The 23,506-nt window shown below is 49.7% G+C and overlaps 1 protein-coding gene across 4 annotated transcripts; it reads right to left on the reverse strand.

Moving 5' to 3' along the window:
- Positions 1-1,635: 1,635 nt before the first annotated feature.
- On the reverse strand, positions 1,636-21,615 carry SESN2 (sestrin 2). Of its 4 annotated transcripts, none has more exons than XM_047727385.1 (10): positions 21,547-21,615; positions 11,208-11,273; positions 9,749-9,946; positions 9,035-9,217; positions 8,715-8,927; positions 8,017-8,167; positions 7,413-7,531; positions 6,859-7,049; positions 3,405-3,549; positions 1,636-2,606 (listed from the first exon to the last, which is right to left on the reverse strand). In XM_047727385.1, the coding sequence occupies exons 1-10, from the start codon at positions 21,598-21,600 to the stop codon at positions 2,520-2,522; spliced, it is 1,407 nt and encodes a 468-aa protein (XP_047583341.1). In that variant the 5' UTR covers positions 21,601-21,615; the 3' UTR covers positions 1,636-2,519. The 4 variants fall into 4 exon arrangements, with proteins under 4 accessions (XP_047583341.1, XP_047583339.1, XP_047583338.1 ...); XM_047727383.1 differs by having other exon boundaries at positions 9,749-10,024; XM_047727382.1 differs by lacking the exon at positions 21,547-21,615 and adding an exon at positions 17,944-18,425 and having other exon boundaries at positions 9,749-10,024.
- Positions 21,616-23,506: the final 1,891 nt, after the last annotated feature.

Consider the following 23,506-nt stretch of genomic DNA (forward strand, 5'->3'; position numbering starts at 1 on the left):
GAGGAAGTGGGTGGCCAACAGAAGAGGTCTTGGTTCTTAGTCATAATGTGGTTTCCCTGATATGCTTACTAGAGTTCCCAGTGCCCAGAGAAGATTGACCAAGATCATACAGCTATTAAATGGTGCTGGTACAATGAGGAGATCCCATTTAACCCTTCTCAGCTGGTTCTGTCTCCTTGGCGCTGGAGAAGTGATGAGAAGCAAGGAAGCATACTGTGGTTGGGCAAGGCACACGCTGGGTTCCCAGAGATTCTCAAAAGCCTCCCTCTGCAACAGGGGGACCCCATAGCGGGAAAAGCAGCAAGTTGAAATGCTGAGGCCTCAGGGTCAGGCAGACCCTGGTTGGAATCCCGGCTCCACTAATGAAGACCTATGTGGCCTCAGCAACTTCACTTTATACCCCTGGGTCTAAATTCTCTTGCACTTTCAGAAAAATGGCCTCCAAATACCCAGCCCAAGGCCAGGCTTAGTAAGAAAAGTAACATGGCCGTTATTCTTCCGCAATGCTGGACCAGCCACAGATGAGTGGCGGCCTGGGCACCCGTGGGTCAGAATAGACTTCTAATGCCAACCACTCCCAGAGCTGCAGTCACTGGACACAAGTGCCCAGCAGGGTAGGGTAGCTGAGGTCAGGTCTGTGATGCAACCCCAGCTCCCTGCTGATGCTAAGAGATGAACCATGACCCTTGCAAATGGAAAAACAGCCCGTTGACAATAAGTACAAAACAAAACCTTGGTGAACTTTTATTTTTCATCATACAGAACTGGTAGCAAAGCCAAAGATTTCTGCACTTGAACACTAGATCCCCCTCCCGACCCACCCCGGGGGACATTTACAGACTCATCATGTCCCTTCTAGACTCCAAACCCCAATGCTGGGGCCTCTTCCCTCCTGCCCAGGTTCACTGCAGGGAGGGCTCTGAGGCCCACAGGGGGTGCCGGTTGCTTCCCCATGCCTGCATGGGTGTGAAATGTGGCACACTGACCAGGCTCCTCTCCTACCCCTCTCCAGAGAGGAGGGTCAGAAGCAGCAGCAGCAGCATGTCCCCTGCCTTTCTTCAGTCACCTCCCCACTGGGCAGAGAGGAGGCACATACTGTCAGAAGAGGGGCAAGGGACGTCATCATTCACAGCTTATTTGCTACAGAAAAGTGCCTGGGATCGGTCCTTGGCTGCTTCTGCCTCCAAGCAATCCACCTAAAATCAAGGCAGGGATGGAAACGGGGATGGGGGATGGGGTGGGGGGTTTGTCCTAGGAAGGCAGCTGGGAGAGACTGCCTGCAAGGCCGGGCTATCCCCAGAGGCCTCTTGAGATTCTGCAAGATTTACAGTTTGCTGCTGGCAGGTTGGCCTGAGCAGCCCAGAGTAGACTCAGACATCACAGAGAGTCCCGGCCCCTCGTTTGCAACTATCTATGCAGAGGTCGAAGAGGTTTGGCAACGTAGCCACAGTCAGCTGGCCAGTTTGGGCAGGACCCAGACAAGAACCTTGGGGTCTCCTGACTCTGACTCTGAAGCCACCCAGAAAGGCTCACTTGGTGGACAAGGTCTGTGGCAGTGCCGTGGGAGACAGGAGAGTGGGGTGCCGGCCTCTGCAGGGCTGGCGCGGTTCTGGGGAGAACAGCTTTCTTCTGGCGTGGTTCTGGGGAGAACAGATTTCTCCCTGTCCTCCTCTCAGGCATTGACTGTGGCTATCGAGGTGAGGTCCCGAAGAACCTCCCCCAGAAAGAACCAGAAATAGAGCACTGGTAATACTCCCTTCTCTTCGGAAGGCAAAGGGACACATAGACACCCCAAACTCTCTAGAGATAATCTACTTTTTTGAGGGGCTTGGGCTCTCTTCTGGGGCCTCCTACCAGCAGGCAGGGGGGAAATGGGTAAGAGGGTGAAGGGGAAGTCAAAGGTCAAAGGTGCTAAACCAGGGTTAGGGCCGCCCGGAAAAGGGGTGTTCAGACTGCCTGTCAGAACAGGCTTTTGGGGAGCGGAACACACAGTCCCGCTGTGACACTGACTTTCACATTGATGGGTGAACGGCAAGGGAGAGGTTTTGAGATCTGGGAGCAAGGGAGGAGGAGGAAAGGCAAAGCTGCTTGGAGTGTCAGTCCCTGGAGGTACTTGTCCCTCTCCTCTTTGGCCCAGCCAGAGACTTCCCAGGCCAGGAAGGCCACAGGACTGGTGATGCCTGTGGCCCAGACTGCTCAGCTCATTTCCCTTCCTGAGCCTTCTGCCTCTGAGGTCAGGGGCAGGAAGGAGGGCATGGTCCCTGGGGATCTGCTAGTCCCCTTCCAGCTCCCAGGGGTAGAACCGTGATCCCAGAGTCAATGCAACGATCCTGTCCATTCCAGTGAGAGAAAGGGAGGGTACGGCTCAGGGGCTGCATGTCGCACACAGGCCCACCTCCAGAGTGGGGTGGGAGGGCCTGGGACAGAGAGGGATCAGGTCCGTCTCCAGACAGAGAAGTCCTTGCAGGGAGGAGGATGCCCCCAGGGGCAGCTGCTCGGGGCGCAGATCCTGCTCGCAGTCAGGTCATGTAGCGAGTGATGGCACGGAGGGCGTAGAGCAGGGCGGCCTGCATGCGGGCCTCCAGGAGCAGCAAGTTCACGTGGACCTGGGGCACAGACAAGGACCTGTGGGCAACTGATGTCACTCCTGGCCATCCCCAACCTTCCCAGACCGCCACGTGCCTGGACCACTCGCCTTTCCTTTTCTCCCATATAGACACCCTGATTGTTCCTAAGGCTCCGAGCACATTGGTACAATGGCAGCTGAGGAATTTCCAGCCCATTCATCCCCAGCCTGACTCATCTCTTTACCTCACAAAATGAAAAACAAGAGCTGGCCCTGGGCACTCATGTTCTCATCTCACCCTCGCAGCAACCCCAAAATGCAGGCAGTGTTTGCTCTCGCGGTAAAGATAACAAGCTTAGGGGGCAAAGTGACTGGCCCAAGGTCACCATGCTACTGAGTGATACAGTTTGGATTTGAACCCAGGTCCTCCTGGCTACCACTGAGGACCCCGTGAGGCACAGTCCCATTTTATTTTATTTTATTTTATTTTTTTAAAGATTTTATTTATTTATTTGACAGAGAGAAATCACAAGTAGGCAGAGAGGCAGGCAGAGAGAGAGGAGGAAGCAGGCTTCCCGCTGAGCAGAAAGCCCGATGTGGGGCTTGAACCCAGGACCTGGGATCATGACCTGAGCCGAAGGCAGCGGCTTAACCCACTGAGCCACCCAGGCGCCCCTCAGTCCCATTTTATAGGTGAGTAAATGGAGTCGGAAACCACACAGTGGAGTAGGACTTGAAGCCAGGACGGTACACCCAGGCATCCAAAGCAGCAGAAGGCTCTGTCTGGGTTACCACATCGGGTCCTGACCACCCCCACCCCCCACCCAACACACCATACCTTCTCTGAGTGGCGGAAGTGTCTCCAGAAGAGGTTGTACATTCTTCGCGTGGTCTTCTCGGGGTAGCAGGCCACAGTCTTGATATAGACCTTGAGGTTCCGTTCCAGGAGCTGGTTTACCTCCCCGTAGTCATAGTCATCATATCTGCATGGAAAGGCCCCGAGAGCATCACTCTCCAAGTGACTCTTCTCCCCTACCCCCACCCTAGAGAAGGAGGAACAGAGTGTGGCAAGAAAAAGCAGAAAGTAGGAAGCAAGAAGGAACTTGGTTCCTCTTAGAAAAATAGCTGATGTCATACATCGCAGGCCACTAGACTGGCCGGGGACCACTCCAAAGAATGTCGAGAATGAGCTGCTGTATTGAGTATGAGCTGTGTGCTGTATGGACGCGTACTCAGAGAATCCTCAGAAATACTAGATATGCTGTATACAGAACTATTATACATAATACACCGCTTTTATCAGGCCCATTTTATAGCTGAAAGGGAGATTCAGAGAAGTGAAGTCATTTGTCCTGGGAATGGAATTCAAACCCAGCTCTGCCCAGCTCCAAGGTCATATTCACTATAGGAAAGGCCATGGATGGGACAGTACAAAGGATTTCCCTGGAGAAGGAAGAGAGGAAGAGAAAAGGAAGTGGTACTCATTTCACGGATGGGCAAACTAAGACCTGGAGAAGGTAATTAACTTGTTCTAAGTCAGAGAGCAAGTTGGTGACAAGTCTAGAAGCCACTTTGTCACTCTCCAGGCCAGTAAGCCAGTGAGTCATCAGAGATCTGTGTGGATGGAGAAGATTGGTGGAAAACTGGAGGACAGATTCAGTAGACAAAGGCAGAGGAGTGAGGACCATGTTGGAGAATGTGGGGCGGGGGAGACCCTGACCTGTGTGCTGGGCAGAAGCAGCGTGGGCCACATTCTAAGATACCTGTCCCTCCTCCAACTCCCCAGGACTGGAAAACTGTCAATGACCGGCAAGAGGACACTCAATTAAGCACAACTCAATCTACTCAGTGAAACAGAATTTACAGCTAGGAATACATAAACACACATTTTTCCACAGGGACATGGACCTTTCTAAAAATTTTGGACTTTTTTGATGCTTGGAATAAGCTATTAAATGAGAAAAGCCAGACCATGTGTTCATTAAAATATGCCCACATTTGATTACATGAGTAAAATAAGTGAAATGAGGAGGGAGAAAAATCCTGTGTTTGTAAAATTATGTCTTTTTTCGTTATTTGTTTGTGGAAAAAAGACAGGAGAGAACTACTTGACAATAATAAGAGTAGACAGGATCATGGATGATTTCTATTTCTTTTTCTTGTTATTTCTGTTTCCTTTTTTTTTAATTTTTAAAAGATTTTATTTATTTATTTGACAGAGAGAGAAACCACAATTAGCAGAAAGGCAGGCAGAGGAAGAGAGGGGGGGAAACAGGCTCCCCGCTGAGCAGAGAGCCCGATGCAGGACTCAATTCCAGGACCCCAGGATCATGACCTGAGCTGAAGGCAGAGGCTCAACCCACTGCCACCCAGGCACCCCTGTTATTTCTGTTTTCTAAATTTACTATAAATCTAGTTGTTTCTCTTTGGAAACATCAAACATACATTTTAAAAAACATAATAACCATCATAACTCCAACTACACAAAGCAACTACATTAGAAAGAAGAAAAGCAACCGAGAAAGAATGTCACAGGATGTGGATGTGGTTGTGAAGTAGCTGAATTTGGGGAAAGGTTTTTTTTTTTGGTTCCTTAATTCTTTGAATTTCCCACAATGTTATCACAGTGAGATTTCTTCAAATAAAAAAAAAAAATCGTTCTGGGGGCACCTGGGTGGCTCAGTCGGTTAAGCGTCCGACTCTTGATCTCAGCTCACATCTTGATCTCAGGGTTGTGGGTTCAAGCCCTGCATTGGGCTCCACCCTGGGCATGGAGCCTACTTAAATAAATAAATAAATAAACAAACAAATAAAACTGGGGGGGGTGGTGCCTGGGTGGCTCAGTCAATTAAGCCTCTGACTCTTGATTTCAGCTCATGTCATGATTTCAGGGTTGTGGGACAGAGCCCCAGGTTGGGCTCATACTGGGCATGGTGCCTGCTTAAAGTTCTCTTTCTCCCCTTCCCTGCCCTCCAAAAAATAAATTTAAAATTTTTTTAAAAATTGGTCTGTGTATATTCCTGACAAGTAATTTCACACCTAGGGCTCATCTACAAGGACTTAGTGTGAGGCTAGTCAGTGCACATGATGTTTTTAATAGTGAAAAACAGTGAACTAGTTATAACTGGAAAGTGGTTGAGTTAGGCTACATCCATAACGGAACACCACACAGTGGCTAAAAAGCATAAAGGAGGGGTACCTGGGTGGCTCAGTTCGTTAAGCATCTGCCTTTGACTCAGGTCATGATCCCGGGCTCCTGGGAATGAATCCCACATCAGGTTCCCTGCTCAGTGGGGAACTTACTTCTTTCTCTGCCCCTGTCTTCCCCCCTGCTCATGCTCTCTCTTGTTCACTCCCTCTCTAAAATAAATAAATAAAATCTTAAAAAAAAAAAAAAAGCATAAAAAGATCTATTCATCCTGACAAGGAAGGCAGTTCACAATAGATTATTAGGTGAAAAAAAGCCGGTTGTAGAATATATCAAGCATGATTCTATCAATTTAAAAAATCTACTTAAAAAATCAGGAAACATGGGGCACCTGGGTGGCTCAGTGGGTTAAGCCTGCATGGGGCTCTCTGCTCAGCAGGGGGCCTGCTTGCCCTTTCCCCTCTGCCTGCCTCTCTGCCTACTTGTGATCTCTCTGTCAAATAAATAAATAAAAAACCTTTAAAAACAAAATCAAGAAACACTTAGGTAACGAAATGAAAATGTAATTAATCACACACTATCCAGAGACAACCATTATTAATTAACATTTTAGTGTGTAGCCTTCCACACATTTTCCATGTACGCACACATTTTTAGCAAAAAAAAAAAAAAAAAAAAAAAAAGGAGGGAAACAAAAGGAAGATTCTGGTCGGTAACCAACTTTCTTCTCAATACATTTTGAACAATTTCCCATAGCAATATAAAGAGACCATTATTATAATTTGTAATAGCTGTATACTTCTTCACTGGGTGGATATAATGTTATTTAAAGTCTCCTACCGATGTGCATTTATGTTGTCCTTATTTACTGTAAGAGAAGAAGTCCCATTTGGAATGGAAATACACTCTCCCTTCCCTCTCTCTCTCTCACTCTAGGGGGTGGGATTAAAGAGTTTCATCTCCAAGGTTCAAACAGTCCACACATCTAGTATCATTTATAATCGGCAACAAAATAAATTTGCTTTGAAAAACAGTATAGGCAAGAGGAAGGGAAAATGAGAGAACGAAATAGAAAAGGAAAGAAGCTCTTGAGCTCAGCCTGAGGACTTGTGCACATGCACTGGATGAGGGGCCGTGAGCTCACCTGATACCAAACACACAGTGGATGTAATTCCAGATGGCCCTGCGGAGCACGGACGTGTCCACCCCACTGTGCATGGCGATGGTGTTGTAGGTGAGGCTGTAGGCTGCCTGGAACTTCTCATCCAGCAGCTGCCCACCCTCCGGGTAAAGCCGCTGGATCAATGAATAGCCGTGGTCTTCCCAGGTGTAATCCTGAGAAATGTGGAAAGGGGTCAGGGAGTACAATCTTAGGGGCCCAAGTCTGGCCACAGGGACCCCATCCTCTGGAGCACAACTTTGCTCTCTATAACGTCCCTTTCCCGCCCCACAAATCTAACCTGCTGCTTGGTCTGGGCCTAAGAAGCCATGCAGAATCCACCTTGGTGATGGTCTTCTCCCTGTGATCAGGATCCCCTGAGCTTAGGGCACAGATGGGCCCTGTCATGATCTAGGGTCTTCTGTTTCCCTCATGGAATCTTGAAGGAGAAGGTGCCTGACTCTCCAACCACTCCACCCATCCAGCCCCTGCTTGTTTGTAAACCCAGAGTGATACCAAGAAGAGCCCGGAGGGCCTACCTGGGCACGGAAGGTGGGGGGCGCCTCAGCTCCTCGCCGGGTGAAGTCCTCATATCCAAACGTGGGGTCCTCCACAAAGCACAGCATGTCTGGGTGTGGAGAGGGCTCCAGGAAGTCAGCTAAGGATGTCAGAGAGAGGCCACAGTGAGGTCAAGGCATGGAGTACAGGGTACCTACTTGTGATTAATCACCTGGTGGCTGGAGGGAGATGAGGCAGGCCCATGGACCTGGGGATGAGGCCCCCGGTAATAGTAACAGCAACTCTGGCGACACTAGTCATTTGTGAAGCCATTTACTCTGTGCTAAGAGCTTTGCTTCCATTGTCCCATTTACCTCCCAAACCAATCCTTCACATGGGAGGAGACAGAGGCCCTGAGACAGGAAGTAACTTATCAGGGGGTCACACTGCTAGAAGGGCTGACAGGTCACTATTCTCACCCAGATCTGACCCTAAAGCCCACGCTCGGAACCTCTTAAAAGAAGTGGTTGAGACATGGCCACCTTCAAAATATAAGCGTTGCCATGCACGGAGCTGCCTACTCCCCAGCAGAGATGGTGTCAGAAGGGGGAAGACCCTGGACCTGGGATGCCTGCGATCCTGTACCTGAGGGAGTCACCAGAAGGCTCTCTGACTTCTCCAGCTCAAAGCGGCTCTCCATCTCCTCCTGGGATGCTCCCTCATCCCGTAATAGGCTCTCCTGCAGCTGCCTCATGCGTTCCATCAAAGCTTCCACGTCCCGGGCAGCCTCAAAGCCCTGGAGGAGGGACCCAGCAGTGACCGTTTACTCCTCGGCCCCAGGAAACCCCACACATCCTCCCCACAAGCCAGGCCTTCCTGAGTGATCGCAAAGGCCTACTGCCTCCTGAAGCAGCCATGGAGCTGGGCGGCTCGTGAGGCCTGTGTCTTCTAAAGCAAAGTTTAAGAAGATATGGGACAGGCCTATCTTCTCTAAGCATCAACTTCCTGCACAGGAAAGGGACTGTTAAAGTATCTATAAATTTATATTAAAACAAACAAGGCCGCTTTATAGGATAAGAGGCAAACTTTGTATCGGTAAAGGGCTAATACCCAGGAGACGTTAAGCCTCTGACACAACATGCTAAGGGACCCACCATTTACTCCTCACCACCGCTGTGAAGTAGGGTTCTTTAGCCTCATTTCACAGATGAGGAAACGGAGTCTCAAAGTCAACTAACTCTTCTGAGGTCCTTCAGTGTGAGACAGGGAAGCAGTGGCTTCCATCCGAGGACCAGAGGCCATGCAAGCTTCCTCTCCCCACAAGACCTGGACCCATCACTTACCCCAGAGCTGTTCAGTGGGTCCCTGCTGGGGGGGCTGCTCTGCTCACTGGGGGGTGAAGGTGCCTGGGGGGCAGGGCTGCCTTCGGAGTCCCCCTCAGGGAGGATGCCACAGCCAAACACGAAGGAGGCCAGTGAGTGGCAGTGGGTGAGCAGGACCAGGGCCTGGATGAGCTCGGCCAGAGACCAGCTGTGCTCGCCTGTCTTCAGCAAGGCCTGGAGAGGAAAGAAGGGCAGACTTGCTCAATGCCTGGCCCTGGGCTGACTGCCTGACATGCCCCAGCCTGGCCCCCGTGCTCCCTGTGCCTCTCTGCCCACGGCACCTGGATGTGCTCCTTGGTGATGAGCCACGGCCGGTGTGCCAGCAACTTGTTGATCTCACTGAGCTTGCGTAGCTTCTCGGGGGCCCGGTGGAGACCAAGCAGCCACTCAGGGTCACCGCCAGTCTGCAGAAACTCGGCCATGTGGGAACCCACCAGGTAGGAACACTGGTGGCGGGCGGCAGCCTGTGGAAAGGGTGGACAGAGCCTTGTTCGGGGTGGATACCCCATGGAGGGAAGAATCGCGGGCCTCACTATTGCCAGAGAGGCAGGACACTTAGGTCCTAACCCCAGCTGCACTAGTGTGCTGTCCTCCCATGGGCAGGTCACCTGACTCTCTCATGCCTCAGTTTTCTGATTCTGACTAAAATGCCTCTCTCTGGGGCACCCGGGTGGCTCTGTTGATTAAGCATCCAACTCTTGATATCTGCTCAGGTCTTGATCTATTTCAGGGTCGTGAGTTCAAGCCCCACACTGGGCTCCATCCCGGGTGTGGAGCCTACTTAATTAAAAAAAAAAAAAAAAAAAAAAAAAGAAAGGCCTCTTTTCAGAATCCAGAATTCTGTGGATGATCAGATAGTTAGGGCTTTCCTCTGCTCTGGGCAGCCTTTCCTCCCAGCCTCTGAAATGGGTTCAAGAAGCGCCCAGCAAAGAGAACTAAAGACCAAATCCCCCCACGTGGCCAACTGTACAAGGGCTGGGCTCCAACAGGCTTACCATGATGGCAATGTAGTGGCGCCAGGAGCTGGCGAGGGGCCCATCTGTGTGTAGCAAGAGGTAGTGCAGGCGCCAGAAGCAGGTAAGGTAGTCAGGGTGCAGGCCCATCACCACAGCCAGGTTGTCCACCCGCCCCGAGGACATCAGTGCCTCAAGCCTCAGGTGCTGCTCCAGGCTCTCTGGTCCCTCCTGAAGGACCTGCCAAACCAAGGCGAGAGGGTGGGTTCCCGGCCCGCTCTCTGCACCAAAGAGACCAACGCACTCATTGTGTTGGGACTGTAAAAGCCAAGAAACCCAAAATGACCACCATGTCCAAAAAAAAAAAAAAGGAAAATAGGGGAGGAACAGATAATTCATTAAGTGATTTCCTTGCTCAGGTTACAGATCTAGCAAATGACAGAACATGGATTCAAATCCAGATTATCAAAAAGGCCCATTTATTTCCTCCATTATAAAAGAGGACCGATTATTTACAAATGAAAAAATAAAATATGAGAACAATACTTGAGTTGAAAATTCTGGGCTAGATACAAATAATCAGCAGGTGGTTGTTTGCTTTCCATTTACAAAGGGTGGAGAGGGAACTGGGTTGGGGGGGTAGGTTAGACATTTGTTAACAGCTCATTAACTACCTGGCTACACATTTAGGAGAGCAAACAGGATGACAAAACAAAACATTTATTTTTGTTCACTGAAGGCCAAAGAAATAGGAGGAAACTTATTTTTAGAATTTTCCTGGGCATGTATTTCAAAGGTGTCCCTGCCACCATCAACCCCATCCTAGAATGTCAGCTGACGGCAAGGATTTTTGTCTGACTTGTTCTTTGCTGTATCCCCAACACCTACAACAGTGCCTGGCACAGATTAATCATTCAACAGATATCTGTTAAATAAATGAATGAATGATCTGACTCAGTGGATGAAAGGTATCTCTTGTATTAAGTGACAAAAATAAAGAATATGGCCATAACCCCCTCCTCCCCAAATGTTGTAAACCATGATCTTGGTTCCGTATGACAAGAAGTCTAAGAAACAGTGATAAATGTTAAGGAACAGTGATTACCTCTGTGGGAGGCAAGATTACAGGAGACTAGAGCTTTCTGAGGCATTAAAATTTTTCTTATAATGAATATAATATTACTCTTCAAGTTGAGAAAAAAATGTCATATATGTATATTCGAGGAGGAAGAGTTAATATAGACAGTTCTGTCTTTTTAAAGAATAGGCCTCACTCTGGGGAATCAAAAGTTTGTTCATTATCTAACTGCGTCATTATCACTTTGAGCCTGTTTCTTCCCAGCAACGTCTGATACGCGTGCTTCAGAGAGCTGTTTGTGGGTTAAATGAGTCAGGAACCTGAAGCTGCTATTTCAAGAGACAGGAAAAGACCTCCACCCACACAATGTCCCATGTCCTTTCTTCCCAAGAACCAAGAAGTCCTTACCCCCTCCACGCTTACCTCCTCTACCGGGATGAAGGCACTGGGCCCTCGGGGGCCTCGCCGAGCCCGGCTTTCCCTCTGCTCCTAGAAGGAATCACATCACGGTTACTGGAGGTAGAAGGGAGGACTAAGAGTAGAGTTCTCTCTTCAGCTTTCTCCTTCTACCCAACAGGCCATGCTGAGCTTTTTTTGTTGTTGTTTTTAAATTTAAAAAAAAAAAAAAATTTTTTTTTTTTTTAAGATTTTATTTATTTGACAGAGAGAGAGAGAGAGAGAGAGATCACAAGTAGGCAGAGCAGCAGGCAGAGAGAGAAGGAAGTAGGCTCCCCGATGAGCAGAGAGCCTGATGCGGGGCTCGATATCCCCAGACCCTGAGCCAAAGGCAGAGGGTTAACACACTGAGCCACCCAGGTGCCCTCACGCTGAGCTTTTAAAACCAGTCTTTTGGTGCACCCTGCATGAAGGAGTCAGGTGGGAGATAACCACCTGCTGGCAGGTGTAGAAAGGGTAAGCAAGAAGGCTCACCCCACAGGCTGAGTTCTTCAGGAACTGGGAGCCCCAGTTTTGGGTGGGAGGGGCGTGGGGAAGGGAAATATACAGCCACCATGGTGCACATCTTTAGGAGGCCACCCTTTGAGAAGCCCTGGAGATCCCAAGAAACCCCCTCGTTTTGCATCCTGTAGCCAGAGTAGCAAGCACCTTAGATTCCTATGGATCCTAATCGAAGCCCCCGCTGTCTTCTATGGTCACTTCTCTATCCCTCCCACCACCAGCACCTCATAGACTATAACCATCTCTTGTCTGGACCCCACCTCCACCCCACAGCCAACAGTCTCACCCATGGTCTTCTTATCCCCACTGCCCTGCCCTCTCCTACTGATACTCGCCCAAATTAGTGAATAAAGAAAACATCCTGCCTGAGCGACACCTCTAGAACGAGGAGCCCATGCAGTGAGTCCATGACACTGGTGGTTTCTAGGAGGGCAAACTTTCTGCAGCCAAAGGAATATTTCTTAAGTGCAAATTTGAGCAACCGGCTTAAAACCCTGCCTCTAGCTCTCATAACCTTCCAGGGAAATGAGAGGTTCAGGCCTACTGTGCTCCCACTGGTCACTCCTTTTGCAAAACTAACTCACAGTCTTCCAGGGTCTGGAAACCTTCTTCTGACCCTAGGCTGTGACCCTACAATTCCTGGTGCTTTTGCTTCTGAAAACATTGTCTTAATATTGTCTGATTCAGGTCTCCCTACTGCCAGGTCACATTTTGTGGAGAGTGGGGCCAGGTCATTCATACCAACCTGTGAGGGTTGGTATGAGAAAGCAGAGAAAGCAGAGCGGAGTAGAGGGATTCAAAGCAGGGCACAGAAGGTTGCTGGTAGAACTATTCTAATGCCTCTTTGGAAACCATCAGTCACGTACTCACTAAATCTGCTCCTAGTCTGAGAAGTGGGGTTCAGAGAGGATGTTTTATTTATTCATTTGTTTTGGTTAACTGGGAAGGGGGGTCTCAATACTGGCCTCGGAAATAGTTTACCCAAACCAGAGTCACCCTCACTGAACACAAACAGTGTGCCCCTAACTCTCCCCTCCTCATTGGAAACGAGACTGAGTATCCATCCCCAGGTGTCCAGAGGCTAGAGATTATAATTGAACCTTCCTTCTCACCAGGCCAAAAGACCCCGGAGGGAGGCAGAACTCTGGGACTCTCAAAGACCACACAGAAAGAACAAAGGGATCTGCAAGTCCCAGGTCCTGGTACCCATTCTACTATTAACTTGCTGTGTGACTTTGAGAAAATGACCTAGACTCTCTGGGCCTTAATCTTGGACAGAGAAGATAGCTGGGCTAATTGCTCAGGCCCCTTTCAGCCCACACTTCTGGGTGCTACCAGGGCTGGCTGGTCCAAGTCCAGCACAGAAATCCCAGCAATCTCTAAGTACTCATTCAGCGTCCCTCCTCCCTCACCAAAGAAAAAAAGGTTAACAGCTCTGTCTAGTGGGAGATAAGGACTGCTGACTCCACAACCCGGACCTCTCCCTCAGGGGACCTGAGGACAGATAGAAAACCACAGCCTGGGGAGGGCAGGAGACTGTTGGGGAGGGGGACCTGGAGGGCCCCCCAGGGTACAGGTGAAGTTCAGGGAACAGCCTTGGGAACTCCTTCATACTTTAAAACTTGCCTCAGGACTGGTCAAGGCAAGGAACTGATACCTGTGGGTCTCCAGGTGATAGGTCTGGACCCACCATATTCAGTCCTGATGATGATGATGGTGATGATGGTAACAGCCATGATGATGATTGTAGAGTACATTTAAAAGATACAGGCTCTTGGCCTGGGATACCTGGGCCCACTGGTCAACTCCATACCTATTATCTGCTACCTATGGAGTCTATAGTTTCCCTACCAAATAATGGGGATAATATTACCCACTTTCACTGGGCAGTCATGAGGATTTAATGAGATAATGCCCCATAGCCATTACCTCAGTACCTCTGTTGCCAGAACACTTAATAAAAGTCAGCAGTTGGCAATCGTTAACCTCCACCTCCTTGTAATTTCAAACAAGGGCTTTTCAGCGGGAGCAGCACAAAACCCCTTTGAGAAGCTTTTAAAAAGATGCCAGTGCCAAGGTCCCACCTCCAGCAATTCTAATTTAACTGGGTGGGGTCCAGCATAATTTATAGCCAGGGTGGAGGGCCACTGTTTCCCACCCTTTATCGATCATTTTCTCAAGTGTAAGTCACCATACCATGCTAAGTGCTTTCCAGGTGGAACCAGAATTAATTTGTTCATTCAACAAATATTTTTGATGACTACAATGCAGGCAGCTAGAGAACAGGAATGAAAAGACAGTCTCAGCTTTCAGAGAATTTATGATCTAAAGGAGAATGACAGATGATGAATAGGGTTTCAAAGCACAGATTGCATAAAGTAAATGAAATAGAGCAACGAGAGAGTGTATGATGGGGTGGGGGTATACCATATATTAGACTGAGGAGACAGGGAAAGCTACGGGGAGGTAATCTTTGCGTTGATACCTAAATATCAAATATCTAAATGAGTTGATGAGAAGGCAGCAGGGCCCATAAAGATCTAGGGGGCCAGCATTCCAGCCAAAGGGAACAGAAAATACAAAATCCTGAAAGCAAGACCACATAGATTCCAATCCAGAGCTCCAATACCCTGAAAGCTTCTCTGACCCTGACACCTAGAACTTTAGAGGAAGCAGACAGGACAGGGTCCCGCTGCCAAGAGACGATGCCTCCAAATCAGCCTTCTCCTATTTCCTGGGGTCGGAAGTCACAACAGCCAATGGTAGGTAGCACCACTGATTACCATCAGCCAGGCATTTCACCTGCCCTTCGATGTCGGCTCGACTCCTCCTCCTAGGGCTCCCATTCTACGGATGATGATTAAGTCTCAGAGGGGTCAAGTCAGGCTTTGCACCTGTGGTTTATTAACAGGAGAAGCTCCTCTTCCCTGCCCATGTTTCCGGGGATCCACGGCTCCCGGTCATGGCATCTGGATACTGGTTTTTTTCTCCCTTGGAGGACACACACTGGATCTTCAGTAACAATGAAGTCAGACAGTGCTCTCGGGGGCAATGAGCAGGGAAGGCTTCAGGCAAGTTGTAAAAAGAGGATAATCACCCCTCAAGCTCAGTGCCTGGCGCCTAATTTAGACACTAGCTCAATGTTATCTTTTATATTAGCTCGGGCATCTGCACACGGGTTCCATCTACTCTTCATCAGTTTTGGGGTGGGGGTGGGGGGGTCTCTATGTTGCACCCACAGAAGGATTAAGAGTCCAGAGGTTAAGCACCAGCCGACAAGTGGCCAGCCTGAGATGTGAACTTGGTTCGGTTTGGCTTCCAAGGATTCTGTCCACCACCCACAACAGTCTCTTGGAGCAGCCCCAGACTTTATTCTCGGTATCCTATCCAGAGCCTGCAACCCCCATCCCAGGACTCAGCTACACACACCTATGAAGTCCCACCGCCAGCTGGGAAGAGGCAGAGACTCCCAGCACCCCACTCCTCGGACAGCTGTCTGCAGAACTCAAGTACCTGCCTGAGTTTACACAGGAGAGGGAGACCCCATAGCCCAAGCTGCCTGCTACCTCCAGCCTTGGAAGGAGAGGGGGTGATCAGAGCCATGGGCTGGGCCCTAGGCTAAGTGCTTTTACACAGACAATCTGGCTGATTTCTCACAACTACCCTGAGGGAAACAGGGCTTATTTTTCCTTCTTCAGAGAGAGCTCACTGAGGCTCCTTTGGAGTCCTGCTCCAGACGTGCACAGCTCATATCTGACTTTGAAGCACGCATAGGTCATGAGGGTCAGTTAAGCCAACAGGGGGTTAAGAGGAGCATTTACTAGGGGCGAAGAACCACGCTGGGGATGTGACCTACAGTGTTTCTAGTCTAGCACAGGAGACATGCAAAATGCTGATGACATGACTGTTAAATTATAATTGGGATTAACGCTCCAGCCTCTGAGAAGAGGGACTGAAAGAAGGTATGTAGGAAGGACTTATTGGGTGGGGGAGGGAAAGCTTCCCTGAGGAAGTGATGTTTGAGGAAGTGATTCTAGAGCCCCAGAGGGCTCTAAATACTTACTACCAGTCCTAGAGTCAAGTCCTGGAGTCCTTGACCCCTTTAGGTTAAGGGCATGTGGTGAAGTGATGGGACTTGAGGGGTCTGTTTATCTGGGTGTCCCTTGGGCATCAGACTCTGTTAAGTTCAGTGCCCTACTGTCTTCTAACGATTCTGCATAAAGCAGGCATCTTCCCAAGGTCCTCTTTTTCTTGAGAGAGAAGAGTTATGCGGAAAGGGTTCAGATATCACCATCTTTCCCTTGCTGACAGGTGGCTTCCATCTAAAGGCCACTCCCTTAGAGCCTGCCCAGACCACCTGGGGCACTCTCTTCTCCCCAGGCCACTTCCCAGAGAGGGATGGGCCAACTCGCCCCTCAGGCAAGAGGGACAGGTTCAGGCACCCCATTGTGACACACTCTGGGGAAAGGGAAATGACCACATTCTAACAATACCCAGCATCTCTGACTCAGTTACTGTGTTTCAGGCACTGTGCTTTAGCTTTTGCTTGTATTCCGTCATTTCTCCCAACAATCCTCAGAGATGCTATCAAATATCCATGGGAAGAAACTGCAGACGGGAGAAATGATCACTTGGGCCAGGTTACACAGCAAGTGAATGGGAGGACTGGGATATGAACCAGGCACCTCCCCTCTAGTGGCCAGGGATCCTCATTGATAATGTGAGTCCCCCTTAACCCCCACCAGAAAGAAATGGACTCCGAGTAAAGTGACTGGGTGCCACTGGGCAGAGAAATGACAGGAGTGGGTTTCATTCCTCCCCATGGAGTTCTCAAACCATGATGTTCGGGAAGGGGCACCTGGGTGGCTCAGGTCATGATGTCAGAGTCCTGGGATCAAGCCCTGCATTGGCCTCTCTGCTAAGCAAGGAGCCTGCTTCTCCCTCTCTCTCTGCCTGCCTGCTTGTGATCTCTCTCTCTGTCAAATAAATAAACAAAATATATTTTTAAAAGTATTTAAAAAATTTAAAAACATGAGGGGGAAGGATAAACAAGCTCACAGAAAACCCAGGACATGAACCATCCACCGCTGGAGGTAAGACCTCCTAAAAACCAAGTGGCTCAGACAAGTCAGCGATTTTCCCAGGGTCACGCAGTTCAGGACTAGCACTTGTCGCACTCCCAGGCCCAGCAATACACTTGCTCCAAGCTCCAGGACTGGAAACTAAAACAAGCAAAACTCTCTGTAGTGCCAAGCACCCTAGGGAATCCTAGAGAAGCCCAGGCCAAAGAATGAGCTACTTGGTGGGACTAGCGACGGAAGTCTCTCCACAGCCCCTCCTGGGCCTCAATTTCCTCATCCTGGAAAACGAGGCTACAGCGTAGCTCCTATTTTGCTAGTTTAGTCCTGAGGACTCAGAAAAGGCAAAACCCGGAGACCGGCATCTGGTAGATGCTTAAGAAATGGTAAGATAGATGTGTCGGTGGTGGTGAGGGGGGTGGGGAGGAGGCAGGAGGTGTGTCAGATTAGGCCCAGCCCATTCCTAGCTTCACTGCGAAGAGTCCATGAGAAACAAACTTCTACGACCTCAGACCACTTAGTAGGGCGCAGCCTAATGCGCGCTGGCCGCGCCCAGAGTTTCTCCCCTTATCCCCCAGCTTCGTTCCGCCGCCGGGACGCCCGCGCTCCCCCGCTCCAAATCGGGGGTGCAGGTGTGGGTGGGGGGCGAGGTCTACCTTCCCTGGCACGTCCCAGGTGCCTCAGTGCCCGCACTGGGACACTGGAATGCGGACGTATCCTAGAAAGAGTCCTCCGCGCGCCAGCCCCAGCCTAGAGGAAGGGAATCCGCGGAAGGGGGCGGGGAGGAGGAGTGGTCGGGCCGCAGCCGCCGGGATTTGCCTGGACTTGAAGATTCTCCCGTCAAGAGCCCAAACCGAGGATAACCTCGAGAAGGCTCCCCTCTCATTGGCCAGGAGTCCGAGGGAGCCAAGGAAGGTTCCACAGCCCCGGGGGGAGGGGGCGGAGAGGGCCGAGACAGCCGGTTGATGCAACCCCATTCCTAGGTTACGCGCTCCGCTCCCCCTCCCCGAGCCCGGGCCGTTGTGGAGGGGTGGGGGTGCTCATAGACTCAGCTCGGGACAGCCCGAAGCTCGGCTGCAGCTCGGGGCTCAAAGGAAGAGTGGCGTCGCTCGGCCGCTGCTTACCTCTCCGGCCCCGGGGCCGCCGCCGCCGCCGCCCGGGGCGAACGGCAGGTAGCCTTTCAGCTCTGCGCGGCACTCGGAGTCTGCAACGATCATGGTGTGTGCCAGGATCCGGTCACGGCTCGCCGGTGACCCGTGCACCCGAGGGGGTTTGGGACGGACGCACACAGGAAGCGGGGACTGGGGGCCGCTGGGGAGGTTCTAGAGCCCCGGGGTGTCTCTCGGGGTTCCAGAACACTCCGAAAGCCCAGAATCCGGACAGCAGCTTCTCCGCCGGACTCTCCCCTCGGCCGGCTTCTAGAACGGTGAATGGCCTCGGGAGCCTGGGATTGGCCTCGGCCCAGGGGTTTTCACGGCCCGGAGTGCCTCGGAAGTCCGCAGTGGCCACGGCTGCTCGCCAAACCAGCGCTCTTCAGCATCCCCGCCGCGGAACTGCCAGCGCTCGCCCGGCTCTGACACTAGCAGCGCCGCTCAGCCTGCTGCGGTCCCCGGGGGAGGGCGGGGACACAAAAGCCCCGCGCCGCAGCCAATCAGATGCCTGTTTCCCGGGGAGGCGGGGGCGACACGGTCCCCTGGAGCCGACGGCTCGGCCAATCGGCACCGGGAAGCGCCCGGGAACTCTGGGAGCTGTAGTCAGCCCCGGATGAATGCTGCAAACTTTTGCAAAAGGGGTTAGTCAGATTGTTGGCAGTATCAGCCGAGAGTGACAGCCAAGAGAGTCATTAGGGCTGCGTGATGAAACGGGACTTCACCGGCTGGGCCGGTGAGCCGGGTGTGAAATCCCTCCCAAGTACGTTCTTCAGCTTTTCAGTTCCTGCAGGGACTGGTTAGGGTTAGGAGAGCTGGTGCTAATTACAGAGCTGAACCCCAGATCTTTGGAGATTAGAGGGCACAGCCTTGTCCCCCTGGCCTCCAGGAGAGCTCCACCTTAAAATGTACGAGGCACGGGGAATCGATCTTAATGATGGAGTCCCTGGAAAAGCCATTCATCGAAAGTTTCTTGTCAACCCCATGTCTAACCTCAATCCCTATGTCGCAGTTTCCTCTCGTTTGCTTCCTCGGGGCCTCCTCCAGTCTTGTCTTCCATCCCTGCCACTCCCTTTCTAGAAACTTTGAGACAAGGTGTTCTCCTGGGTCTTTTCTCACATCTCTCTCTCTCTCTCTGGCCACTCCTCCTCTGACTCCCTAGAACGTGGGTGTTCCCCAGTTTCTGTTTTTATCCCTCCTCTCTCCAGACATTCTGGCCCTCCCTGATCTCATCCACTTCCTGGCCTTCAGCGCTCCATCTGGGAGTAAGCTACTTCTACCAGCACCTCAGCACCTCAAAATGAATTCATCTCCTTCCCACAGTCTCTTCCTTCAGTTTTTCTTCAGACCTCCACTTTTTGCTTCCATTTCAAAGTCACTGTTTATCCTGGATAGAGAATCATGGGTGGGCTAGATGACCTCTAGTTTTCCCTCTTGAGGCTTTCTGAGACTAGGCTTAACCATTCCAAGGATGACGCTCTGATTTGGTCTCCTGCCTCCAGCTCTTGGAAGAGGGAAATGAATTTCACCCTCTGCTGGGCAACAAAGACACTTGGGCTGGGGCTCTATTATAACACGTATCCCGCTCTACTTTATATTGTAATTTTCTGTGTACATGTCTTATCTGACCCTCTTGATTATAAGCTCCTTTAGGGCACAGTCTGTGTCTTGACCTCTTTGTCTCTGCCCTATGCCACCAAGGGTGTCCTGCTAATAATATGCCCTTGGTGACTGAATCTTTCCTTGAATTGAATTCCCCTCTAAATTAGCATATGTCAGACTCAGATTTCTTTTTTTTATTTGAAGATTTTATTTATTTTGAGAGAGAGAGAGAGCATGAGCAGGGGGAGGGGAAGAGGCAGAGGGACAGAGAGAATCTCAAGGAGGCTCTGAGCTGAGTGTGGGGCCTGACATGAGGCTCCATCCCACACCCTGAGATCATGACCTGAGCTGAAATCAAGAGTCAGACACCCAAATAATTGAGCCACTCAAGTGCCCCCAGATTTCATGTTTAAAATCTACTCTGTAATGTCAATGTTTAAAGATTTATTTATTGATTTGAGAGAGAGAGGAGTAGCAGAGGGAGTGGGAGAGAGAATCTCCAGCAGATTCCCTGCTGAGTGCGGAGCCTGACTCAGGGCTCAATCTCAGGACCCTGGGATCATGACCTGAGCCAAAATCAAGAGTCAGACACTCAACTGCCTGAGCCACTCAAGTGCCCCTGTAATGTCAATATTGAGATCAAAAAGTTTTACTGGCATTTCATCAGCTACAAAATAAAGGTCAAACCTCTAGATTGACATTTATATCTGCCAAGATCTGCCTCAATCTACTCTTCCAGTCTTATCACCTGCCACATCCATGTTTCTTGTTTGGCCTTCAAACCTTTCTTCCAGTAGTTCTTTCTGCAAATCTCTGCCCACTGAAACCCTACCCAGCATTCAATTCTTTCATGCGTGTTTGTGGCCTGAATGAAGCCTTCAAAATGCCACTTCCTACAGAAAGGTTGCTTTTTCAGCTCAGCTGAAAAAGATCTCTTCCACTCCTCCACTTCTTAACACATTGTTTCTACCTCTTTATACCACTGATCTCCAAATTTGATGCAGCCTTGTTATCATCTCGGTGTGTCTTACCCCTTCCTTCTAACTGACAATAGAATATGTCACTGATCACTTTTGCAAAGTGTGGAAATTTGAGCTCAGAAAGGTAGAGCTTCATGTCAAGGTTGTACCATATCTTCTTTTGACTGCACCAGGCTGTGCCAGAGCTCCTTTGAGGCAGTGTCTAACTGCCTTTGTATTCCCCATTAGCAGGCAGTGGGTCCTCAGCAAATATTTTTGAATTAATAAATGAGTGACTCCATAGAATAGTCCCTTAGAAACTTCAAGGAAGCCACTAAATCATTCCCATGACTTCACATACCAAGTTAGTGATTTTGTGAAAAGGAAACACAAAGGATACTGATATTCCCAATTTGATGCACTTTTGTGACCCAATCTCCAAGGAAGGAAAGCTCAGAAGAGGCACAGATACTGCCATTTACTGGGCTCCAACAACAGTCCAGGATACATCTAATATTTCATGTAACTCTGACCACAACCTGGTGAGGCGTGCTTTATGCCCATTTGACAGATGAGGAAACTGAGGCTCAAAAGGTTTGTCGGCCAGGATAGCTTAATAATGTGTCAAGTAAGGATTTCAAACCCAGGCAGAAATGACTCCAAAGCAAAAACTATACACACCAAGGACGAGAGAAGGACCTGAATTGTAAGAAGCAGGCGGGCACAAGGGAAGAATGCAAAAAGTGGAATTATAATATATTAATTGAGAGTGACAAAGTTAATTGTCAAGTGGCCTGTAATTGGTGGGCCAGCACACCCTTCTTTACAGGACAGCCTCCATGAAAAGCCAAGTCACCATGTGACAGTGGCTTAGAGCAATTGAAATTTGAGCAAAAGAATCCAGTGAAAAAATGAATCACCGAACCAGCTCCACTCAGAACAAATCTGCTGGTCAGGGCTCCCGCTTCTTCCCTCTTTTACTCAGTAAATATTTATTGGCAAGCTAGGGTATACCCACCTCTGTCCTGGGCTCTGGAAATCCAGCAGGGAAGCCTCTTGCCCAGCAGGGCATGGCCTGGTGACACAGGCTGGGCTTACTCCTTCCCTCCCCCACACCTTGTATTTTTGGTTCAGTCAAGATCTCCACCTCCTGTTGCCATACTCACTCTACTCTTGCATCAGCTATGTTGAGACCACTGATTGGCCAAAGCTTTTTTTATTCTTCAATCACATTCCAGCCCTGAAGATACATCTAGATTGGATTTGAAATGTTTTTGAGGTTTCTTCGGCTTCAGACCCTCTCACAGATTTTAACCCTAATGGGATTCTCATCCGTTCTGTGTTCATTCTTCCTGAGTTAATTTTCTAATCCCAAATTCTGGAATCACTCTGCTATAATCATCTTGTACCCTGACCATACCTGGGGCTGTGATTTATCACCTCATCTGTAATTTTGTGAGCTCTTTTTATTGTTTTCACCGCCCCTCCCCCACCCCCCACCTCCGAATACAATTCCTGCCTTTGGGGAGCTTTCAGGATAGAAACCTAACTCCGACTGGTTTGATAAATCAGACCCACCCTCCATGTCTCATTCACACATTTAATTACTCTGTAGGTAGGCATTGTGCTAGGTGCTTAGGAAGATTCTTCTGGCTGACAGGTCCTGAGCTGTGAAACCTTACAACCAAAAGTGCATTTGTCCTTTGGAGTTGTGCATTAGGGGGTAGGACAGCCACAGACTCTAGGAAACGTAGCCAATTGTCTCCAAAGACCACTATCCAGGAGTCAGGCACCTAGGGTGCTAGTGCTAGTTTTTAGCTAGGCAACCCAAGTGACTTTGGGTTTTTTTTTTTTTTTTTTTTTAGCTTTTAGAATTTGTTTCCTCATCTGTAAAACAAAGGAACTGAAATGAGCTCCAACCCTTCAGAGCCACTGTAGAGAGGACTCGTGTTGGGCAATGAGTATACTTCAGTTTCATCAATTGTGTACTGTGGACAGAAACTATCAGGTTTCAAAAACCTCACACCTCTTAATAAATAAAACACAAAAATTGACCAGCTGGGTGATTTGGGATAATTCCCGAAGAATTTCAGTTTGCTTTCGTCGGCTGAGTGAGCCCTCGGCGCCCCCTGCTGGCAACACTCTGCTACAGTTCAGAACGGACTGGGCAAAAGGATGGATTGAGGGTCACCCCCAAACCATTTTGAGTTTATAGGATTGTCAGGTCCCATGCCACCGCCTAAAGGTCCTGAAAAGAGTCCAAGCAACAGCTAAATAAAAATCGTGTGGTTGCTGAGGATTCCTCCGATGCCAGCAGAGGCCAGACTCCCTAAAGACCTCCCAGCCTGAATGTACTTCCCGTCGTTTTAGCTTACTCTTTCATCTCACAGGCAGGAAGCTTGAGGGCCCCCAGAAAGTTGATCACAGGGCAGAGGCAGAACCTTTGTCAACCCCCACTGCAGGGCCACTTGCACCATTGTAGGTTACCCTGGGAGCCTCACATTCCCAGAAACAAAACAAAACAAAACAAAACTGATTTTACTCTTCTGTTCTCTCCCTCTTTCCCTTTCTCCTCCACTCCTAGAAGTCCTGCACTTCCCATTTTCAGACAGTCGCCCTGAGGTCTGTCCTTGGCCCTTGTCACCACCATCCTGTCTCTGGCCCTTGTCACCATCCTGTCCCATCTCTTCCTACTGAAAGACTTCTGTACCCACTCCCCCCAGAAAATAAGTTGGACTTGGAGTCAGGATATAGGGATTGAAGTTTCCAGTTCTAACCCTTTCTAGCTGTGTGAACCTAGGCAAGTCACTTCACTCCTCTGAAACAGTTTCCTGCTGTATAAAATGGGGCAATCAAATTTACCGCCAGAGGTTGTTGTGAGGATGAAAGCTAATGCATACAAATTCCTTAACAACGCTTGACGCAGATCAACTGCTCAATAAACTGTAATTATTATTATTTACGTGTTACTGTTCTTA

This window comes from Lutra lutra, chromosome 4, assembly GCF_902655055.1.
Source record: "Lutra lutra chromosome 4, mLutLut1.2, whole genome shotgun sequence".
Taxonomy (NCBI): Eukaryota; Metazoa; Chordata; class Mammalia; order Carnivora; family Mustelidae; genus Lutra; species Lutra lutra.

Coding starts and splice junctions, on each gene's coding strand:
- SESN2 (XM_047727382.1), bottom strand. CDS start 18,036: ATGATCGTTGCAGACTCCGAGTGCCGCGCAGAGCTGAAAGGCTACCTG. Junction 9,218..9,748: donor GCCACTACATTGCCATCATG/GTAAGCCTGTTG, acceptor CCCTTTCCACAG/GCTGCCGCCCGCCACCAGTG. Junction 2,607..3,404: donor ACTTCCGCCACTCAGAGAAG/GTATGGTGTGTT, acceptor TCTGTGCCCCAG/GTCCACGTGAACTTGCTGCT.